Consider the following 9,199-nt stretch of genomic DNA (forward strand, 5'->3'; position numbering starts at 1 on the left):
CTGAAGCAACTGGCAGCATCCTGGCTCTTGGAGCTTACAGATTTTTTTTTTTTTGCGGGGTGGGGGAGGGGTGAACAAGTATATTGAATTGCATTTGTGACTCTGCTGCTAAGGAGAATTTCTGAGCATGGGTAACTGGAGGACCTGACATCATTTGTGCCTTTAAGTCAGCTAGACCTCGATATAGTTGAGAGAGAGAAGAACATCACACTGTGTGACTTCTGGAGAACTGCAGGAACACTCTCTCGCTTCATCTGTAGCTCAGGTTGTTGGTGTGTACAAAGGGCAGTTCACGCGATTGCCTTGTTGGGACCACCACCCATCTATCCCCTTATACTGAGGAACTACCTAGGGCTCCCCAAGAGACTTGTCACAATGACAGAACCCAGAAATGATGAGAAAGAGGACCTGTGACGTCTTATATCTTAGGATATTCTCCTTGATCATGATGTCATGAACACAGTCACCAACAGGACCCATCTCAGTGGTTTTTATGTAGGACCACCAGTACCTCTTTAAGACAGGAAACAGAGGATGATTGGAATGAAATCTCAAAATCTGTCTTCTTTATTGTGAAACAAAATCTCTCTAAGTTGCTTTGGACCTTGCTATATTCTGAGGCTGGTCTCAAACTTTCCATCCTTCTGCCTCAGCCTCCAGAATTGCTGGGAGCCTCCTGGAAGGGACGTATGTTTACTCCTGATTCTTTTTTTTTTTTTTTTTTAAAGAGAGAGTGAGAGAATTTTAATATTTATTTTTTAGTTTTCGGCAGACACAACATCTTTGTATGTGGTGCTGAGGATCAAACCCGGGCCGCACGCATGCCAGGCGAGTGCGCTACCCCTTGAGCCACATCCCCAGCCCCTACTCCTGATTCTTATTGCTTTGTACAGATTAGGCACATAACAGGTAGCACTCTGAATGGACGTAAAACCACAAGTGAGCAACACTTGCTAAGGTACCATCTGCGGCCTCTCCTGTCTAACCTTATAGGAACTTTCCATTTCTCCTTGATAGGACCAGAATGCATGGGCTGGAGGTTATGCCAAATGGATGTTCTGTTTCTCAGTCCTTCCACTTGCCATCTCCTCTCCATCCCAGAATGTAAGCAGAAAAGGGGACAAGACAGTATTCCTCCTGAGACCTCTAACCCAGATGTCTCCCCACTGGTGACCTCCCTGTCCCCCATTCTGACATGTCAGCTCTTCTCCCACCATCAAGGTTTAAGGGATTTCCAGAAGCACCTAACTACAACTCCCAGAATCCTTCTGGATGCACAGGGGGTGGGACTTCCTGGTCCAGCCCCTCCTTACTTCCCCCTGCACTCCAGTACCCTCCCTCTCAGTTCTGACTCCCAAGAGGTGTCAGGTTCTGGTTGTTTCCAGAATCAAACTCTGACCCCTCAGGGTAGCCCTGACTTTCCTCTTCCTGAGGACAAAGGACAGTGCCAACCAGGGTCTGTCCTGGGACCCCTTCTCGGCCATCTTCTGCCTCCTCCTTCAGGAAGTGTGTCCTGATTCGGCTGCCAGTGCTCAGGCTCTCTGGTGGCTGTGTCCCCTAGAGCTTCCTCCAGTGATGGAGCGTCCTGTGTCTGCGCTGAGCACCATTAGCCCCTGGTAACCACCGGTGACCACTGAAAAGGTGGCCTGAGAGATGGAGGGGCTGAATTTTAAATTTTATTTTGTGTTTAATTCATTTGAATGTGAACCGCCCCCCCTGCCCGCCCCCCACCATGTCCACTGCTTGGAACCGTCTGGCCCGGGAGCCCACCCACCGCTTGGCCAAGGTCCCGGCCACGCATCCCTGTGGGTGGCACATTGATTCATTTTGTTTTTCTTGTCATTCACACTTCTCGAGGGTGAGAGCCAGTGTATTCTTCAGGATTTTCTCTCAACCCAGACCTTTGCCCATGCCATGTCCCCTGCCAGGAAGACTTCGCCCTCTGCCTGCCTGTCATCTGGTTAATGACTCCACGTCCCTCCGATCTTGGCTGTGACTTCAGTTCCTCCCAGAGCCATCCCCGACTACCGAGGCGGGTTAGATGCCAAAGCCTCTGAATCTTGTATGACTCCCCCACCTCCATGAACGCCCGGATCGCACTGGGGTATAATTACCAGTTTTTTCTCTGCCTCGCCTTCTAGAGCATGAGGACGCGGAGGGCAGGGACCAGCAGGATAACTGAAACGGAGCTGACCCTTGATAAATATTCATGGAACTCAGTGTCGAATACATGTTTTCATATGATGGGATCCCGTGGCTGGTGGACAGTAATGATATTAATATACACTGTCATTGATTAAGTCAAATGCTTTGCCTGTGCTGTCTCATTAGATGTCACAACGATTCAGTGAGAGATGATCTATTACAATCTCCTTTTCACAGATGAGGGATCTGAAGCTCAGAGAGGTTAGGTACATTGCCCAGAGTCACACAGCTAGTATCTCAGTCTGGCTTCCCTGGAAAACAGAGCCTGAGGCAAATCTTATGTGCTAATGCTTTATTGGGGATGTGAACCCAGTCCAGTAAGGGACTTCCCTTCTGAAAGGGGACCTGGAGGCAGGGAAGGAGGGAGAGCAAATCTAAGGCATGCCAAATGGGGCTGGCCTCAGAATCTCAAGGAACCATCCAGGAGCTCCATCACCCTGGGAATCTCCGCAGGGACAGACCTCCGCAGGGACTATGGGCGATATGTGACCTGCTGGCACCTGCCGTTTCCCGTCTACCTTAGTGGCAGTTAGGGACAGTCACTCCTCACTTCTGGGTCGGGTCCTGCACCCCCGCTGCCCCAGGGAAGCCACTTCCTTGCTCACCTGAGAAGGGAAGAGAGGACCCCGAGTTCCGTCCCTCACAGGGTGTGGTCCGGGCAGTTTGGACTGCAGCTGGGGTGTTGGGAGCCTGGGCTGGGATTCAGGCCACACCCCTGCAGGCTCAGCTGGCCAAGTGACTGGGCAGCTGACCCAGGCCACCTGCAGGGGGAGGTGAGCCGAGGCTGGAGGGAGTCCAGCAGCACCCTGCGACCCAGAGGGACAGAGCCCAGGTCACCTGCAAAGGTGTGTCCATCAAACTGACACCCTAGTAAACACCAGAGCTGGGATCCTGATCCCTCCAAAGGCCATCAGCGAACATTGATTGACAGAAAAATGAATCAATGAGTGAGTGATTGAATGAGGAGGGGGCCAGAGCAACTGCCTGGTCCAGGGGCGCCAGGTGGAGAGGCTGAGGCCCAGAGAGGCCGGGCTGCCCTAACTAAGGTCACACCTATAGGGCACAGCAGGGACCCGAGCGTGTTCCAGACTTTTCTGGTCAGGTTTTCTGCACGGGGCTTGCTGGACCCTCCTGTGTCTGAGAGTGCCCGCCCGTCCATGCTCGTGTTCGCCAGCATTTTTGGAACACCGAGGTGACACCTCTTACTCTCACCTGCCCAGGGCCCACCCCTGTCCTGTCACACCCCCTCAGTCTTCCTCCTGGAGCCCATCCCATTCCCCATCCTCCATCCATGTGGGTTTTTTTTTTTTTTTTTTGAGCGGGTGAGCCTCATGGTATCCCCGCCCTATCCCAGTTCCAAACCCCAACCCCCAATCCCGAGCCCCAGGAACTGGATGAGAACAGCTCATGTCCCTGGCCACGGGATTGATTCAGGGATGGGCACATGACCCAAGCTTGTCCAATGAGAATTCATCACAACACTTGCAACAGCTGTGCAGAGAGAAGAGCTTCTTTACTCCAGGATTGTGGAGCCTGAGAATGTCAGCCCGAAGCCACCCGAGGCCAACACTGTCAGGAGAATCTGCCTGAGAATGAAGGCAGCTGAGCAGAAAACACAGCTGAGAAGGGCAGACAGACAAAAGGATCTTGAAGACGTGGCTTATCCACCTGGATCCAGCCATGCCTGAAGCTGCACCACAGGATTTCCAGTTAGGTGCCGAGTCTTGTGCTGAATGCTGGGGGAGAGATATTTAAGACACAGCGCCTGGCTTTGGGGAGTTCACAGCTTGTAGAGAAGGTCCTGCTGGGAATACAGAGAACTATGTCTGCCCTGGCCTGGGGCAGAGCTCCGACAGGTAGTGACCTGTGGCCAGACCCGAGATTGTAAGTCAGTGAATCCCCTTCTCCTGCCCAGGGACCAGCATCCCCCGCCCAACCCCATGGGGCTGACTTTTCCTCCTGTACCCAGCCCACCCAGCCCCCGAGTGAAAGGCTGTTGATTTAAGGAACCCCGAGAGAAAACACAAGGCGCGGCCTCCTGCTGGCCTGTCACCTGGGTCCTTGTCTACCTGAAGATTCTCTTCAAAGGCAGCGGGGTCTCTTGCAAGATCAAGACTTAGATCCAAAGCCAGAGACGGACCGGGGGCGGCCACCTCGGAGCCTGGACCTAAGGCGTGGTGGCCGGAGAGAAGGGCCCTCCAGGTGAGGAGGGTGAGGGTGGGAGCCTGCTGGCCCAGCACGCCCAGGCTCCGGGGGTCCTGGAGCCCCAGAGGTCACAGACGGTATTGGGGGCACATGCGTCATTGAGCCTCCACAGGGAAAAACTAACTCCTGTGTTGGGGGACCCTTCACTCCACAAGGGGGAGCTCCGCTGGGCCAGGACACGGCTCAGAGCCACCGCGTCATTTGTCTCAGGGGGCTCAGCCACCTCGCCAGGAACTGCACCAGAAATCAGCGGCCCCTGGCATCCGAGGAGCAGTGGGAGAATCAGATGGGGGACCCTAGTGGCAGCCCTTCCCAGTCCCGAGGGGTCTAGCTTCAGCTGGACGCCACCTGGACCCCCAGGCTGGGTGGGGTCCTGCTCTTTGCTCTCACCTGCCAGCCTGGCGGGGAGCATGCCCGCGCGGGTCTGTTGGTGGCGGGTTGGCACCAGTGCACAGCCTGGGCTCACGATGACGTCACGCTCAGCCACCTCCCTCCCCTGGCACACCTGCTCCTTGGGCAGGTTCCCAATGTCACCTGACGCCAGCTCCCTCGTCCCAGGTGCCCAGGACAAGAGTCCGGGGTCTGCCTGGCCTCCCAGCTTCCTCTACCACACTCCAGCTCCCCCTGGGCAGCCCTGGCCACGGCCTTCCCCCTACCTGTTGCCAAGTCGCAGCCCTGGCTGAAGACCCTCAGCTCCCTGCGGTGACCCCTCTCCCTGTTCCTCACCCAGGGCCAGAGAGGTTCCCCCCCTGCTTGAGACCACCGGAGACTCCCCGGCTGCTCAGAAGTCAAAAGCCAAAGCCCTGTTGTTGTGACAAGCCCACCATGCTCCCTCCTCTCCTCCCCGCCACATGGGCCTCGCTGCCTCATTAGACCCTTGCTCACCCCAGGACTCTTGCACCTGCTCCTCCAGAGGCCAAAGCCTTCACCACCCCTGACCAGGTGGCTCCTCCTTCACCCACTCCAGGTCCTTGCTCAAAGGTCACCTTCTCCTGAGGTCTCCCGTGACCATCCCGTCCCTCCCAGGCTTCGCTTTTCTCCTTGGTATCTCGATCCCCCCGAGCTGTAAGGGCCCCCAGAGGGGCTGCCTGTCTTCCCCCTGCTGCTGAACCCCCTGCACCTGGAACCGTCCCTGGAACACGGCGGAGTCGTAATGTTGGTGGGGTGGATGGCCACATGGACATGTTCTGTTACCCTGTTTGTCTGTCTTTCCCACCAAACTCTAAACTCCTTGAGGCGAAGGACTCTGCCCTGTTTGCCATTGTAATCTAGGGGTGGGGGGCGGGGGCCACTTTGGGGGGCACGTGGACGTTGAAGGAATGATCCCAACCTTCGATTCACGGAGAGGGACATGGAGGCTGGGGGCAGAGAGACTCCAGGCCTCCCAATTCTGCTCCCGAGACTCCCGTGGCCGGCTGTCCCTCCTGGACCACCTGTGTGCTCCCAATGACAGCAGGTGGCAGAGACGTCCTGCCCTGACCCTGAGCAGTCCCGGGAAGCCGCTGTAAGATGGAGTTGATGAGACCAGCAGCGACCTCATGGGGTGGCCGGGAGGCTTACAGGAAGGGACGCACTGGAAGTGCTGGGTCCGGGCCAGGACAGAGGGACAAAGCGGCCAGTCTCTCCCAAGCCTCCCTGGGGTGCCCCCCAGCTCCGTGGAGCCTGCCTGGATGTGCTTTGGGGCCGTAGCGCCTCATTTAGCTTTCTGGCACCTGTGCAGTCGGAGTGACTTCCCCAGGTGACACTGGCATTGTTTGGGGAACAGAGCTCCTTTCAAGGTCAGAAACACCCTGCGAGCTCCTGGTGCAGCCAGGGAGAGGCAGCTCCCTGCCAGTCCCGCCGCTCCCTCGGCTCCCTGCCTGGAATCCAGCCCTGGGACCCTGCCGAGGCCGGAGTGGCTACTTTGGGAGGACGGGGGCTGGGAGGGGGCCTCCATCCTCAGGGGGCCGCATCTTGCAGGTTATGGAGCCAGGAGTCTAATCCTGGACTAAAAAGCCCTTGAACCTGACCCTGAGCTGCCCGCCTGGGCTTGTCTCTGCCCGTCCCCTACACAATGCAGTCTGTCCCCTGCAATATTACAGCCACCTGCACCCCCTTTGCGACAGGCTGGCAGAGTGCCCCCCACTCCTGGACTCCGCCTCGGTTGTGATTTAGGGGTGAAGGGACTCTGGACCAGCTTGCTGGTTTAATTGCTGTTGGAAAACCAGAGTCGTGCCCTCCATGATTCGACGGGTCCCCAAAGTCCCCGTATTGGAAGCTGAATTGTTCATGGTCTTTGGAGGTGGGACTTTGGGAAGGTCATTGGGGTTAAATGAGGTATGACATTTAACCTGTAATGGCATCTGTGGCTCTCTAAGGCCAGGAAGAAGGACGAAGCCAGCGTGCTTGTCCCTCCGGGAGGGACTCTGCCATGCTGGGGCGCAGTGAGAAGGTCCCCACCAGGTGGCGCCCCACGCTCTTGGCCTCCCAGAGTCCAGACTCCAGTAAGCCCTCCAGGAGGCTGGGAGGAGGGAGCCAAGGGGCAGGAGGCGGCTGGGACCCCAGACATCGTGTGGCCCTCTGGGTGGAGGCAGACCCTCTGACCGAGAGGGAAGGAGAGAAGGACGGGAGGACAGAGGACAGACACACGGGAGGGACTGTGCCCTGCAGAAGTGGCGCGGGCAGGGTCCCCTCTGCCTGGGCTCTGACCCCCCTCCTGGACTCCGCGATTCCTCTTCCAGATGCGTCAGGGCCGAGCCCCGGACCCCCGCAGCTCTTGGTGTCCCCCATCCCCCGCTGGATGGCCAGGCTGGAGGGGGCTGCTGAACCGGGCTCGGGGCACAGGCCAAGTGCCGGGCTGGAGGGCACCTTGTCCCTGCCGTCTCCACCATTAACCTTGCCCTGGCCCCCAGGTGACCAGTGCCGGATGGTGGGCAGCGTGTGGACAGCCCTGGGGCTCTCCCTCAGCTGCATCTCAGCCCTTGGCCTCGTCTCCCGGCCTGGTTCCAGGCCCCCACCTTCCCCTACTGCTCCTGGCCTCAGGGTGACAGCTGGAACCAGAGCTGAATGACCTTCACATCCTTGGAGGACATTCCTGAGGTGGCCTCCCCAGTTCCTTGGGCCCTCGGGGACAGAGCAACTCATCAGGACAGAGAACGGACTCCAGTGAGGTGGGGTGTGAGGGTCCTTTGTTATCACCCAGACGTCCCTGCAACTATGAAGACACCATTAGGTGTACCAGGTTCTTAAACCTGGTGGCCCTTCAGAGACACCTGCAGAACTTAACAAAACTGCCAAGTCCTGGGGTCCACCTGGACCTCTGGCTCTGCAGGTGTGGGGTGGGTCTGGCTATATTTTAGCAAACACCCAGGATGATTTCAAAGGCAGCAGCCAGCCAGGTGTGGTGGCGCAGGCCTGTCATCCCAGCAGCATAGGAGGCTGAGTTGGGAGGATTGCAAGTTCAAAGCCAGCCTCAGGAACTTAGTGAGGACTTAAGCAACTTAGCAAGAACCTGTCTTCAAATAAAAATTAAAAAGAGCTGGGGATGTGGCTCAGCGGGTAAGTGCCCCAGAGTTCAATTCCCGGAACCCAGAACAAAACCAAACCAAAGCCAGCTCCAGGACACTACAGTGCCATCTGCTGGAAGTTCACTGTCATGAATTTTGCAAATCCAAGATGATCCCAGATTCACCTAGAGTTGTGCAGTGTACAACCTGCACGCTCCTACTTGGTTACCCTCTAAGCTCTGCTAAGTTTGAAAATGAAAGCTGAGATGTGGACGTCCTTGTGTTGCTGCTCATTACCCAAACCAGCAACAGAGCAAACGGGTGCCCTGTCTGGCACCTCTAGACTGACCACAAAGGAGACTTTACAGGTGCCTCTCCCAGGGATGCCGATGTGCAGGGTAGTGAGCGCTTGATGATACAGGCCGGGAGGTGGTCGGTGGGTCTGGATCTCAGTTCTGGCTCCACCACTGAATTATCTGTGGCCTGAGCCAAATCTCTCCCGGGGCCTCCGGCTGTTTGTAGAAACAGGACATAGTGGACAGAACTCTTGGGGATGTTTTGAGGACACAGTGGCTGGTCAAGAAGCAAATGGAGGAGTGTCCGATGCCCGTCCTGACCCTTCCTCTGCCCTCTTCCTGGCAGGCTGCAGCTGTGATGCTCCTGGGAGGCTGGCTCCCGCTGGCCTCCAGTGCGGGCCTCCTCCTGTCCTGGGCACTGGCCTCCAAAGACTGTGTCCGAGGAGGGGCAGTGGACTGATGCCAGGGCTACAGGCCGTGGCAGGGAAGCCACTGGTCATCCCAAGCCCTCGAGACGCATTTGCCGTATGAGTGATGAATGAGCTGTGAGCAGCGTCTGGTCTCCTAAGACAGATGGCAGAGATAAGCCCTAGGATTGCGACCTATTCTTGGTCCTTAAGCAAGCTGGAAATTGCTGGGGGTCCGGGATGATGGCATCTTGATGCAGCCTACTCCTGCCCTGAGCCAACCCAGTTCTTTGATTCTCTCTTATCCATTTGTGTCCTCTGTATCTGGGTGACCCTGCACAGTTGGGGAGGTTGTGCACTGCACAATCATACCCGGCTAAGAGCTGAGAGATGCTGACCTCCAGCTGCTGCCCCACTTGCTAAGCCATAGACACACAAGACTGCACCTGCGGAGGGGGTTGCTTTTCTGATATTCACACGCAGCCCCTGGATGCACCAGCCCATCTTGACTGCAGCTCTCAGTCCAGTAACTCTCCACCGTGGGTGAAGGTGACCAGCACCCGGCAGGTCTCCCTGCTGCCCGACCCCACCCCCCACCCCC

The 9,199-nt window shown here is 56.9% G+C and overlaps 1 protein-coding gene and 1 long non-coding RNA gene across 2 annotated transcripts in view; both read left to right on the forward strand.

Moving 5' to 3' along the window:
- The window catches only part of LOC125611115, a 14,483-nt gene that overhangs the window by 1,751 nt on the left and 3,533 nt on the right, over positions 1–9,199 (forward strand). The window lies entirely within an intron of this gene.
- The window catches only part of Lhfpl7 (LHFPL tetraspan subfamily member 7), a 7,280-nt gene continuing 3,533 nt past the window's right edge, over positions 5,453–9,199 (forward strand). The window contains 4 exon segments of the mRNA XM_015500238.2: positions 5,453–7,379; positions 7,382–7,500; positions 8,538–8,619; positions 8,622–8,686. Coding sequence (XP_015355724.2) covers positions 6,821–7,379; positions 7,382–7,500; positions 8,538–8,619; positions 8,622–8,686 — 825 coding nt within the window. The 5' untranslated portion in view covers positions 5,453–6,820.

The sequence above is a fragment of the Marmota marmota genome, unplaced genomic scaffold (genome assembly GCF_001458135.2).
Source record: "Marmota marmota marmota unplaced genomic scaffold, marMar, whole genome shotgun sequence".
Classification (NCBI taxonomy): Eukaryota; Metazoa; Chordata; class Mammalia; order Rodentia; family Sciuridae; genus Marmota; species Marmota marmota.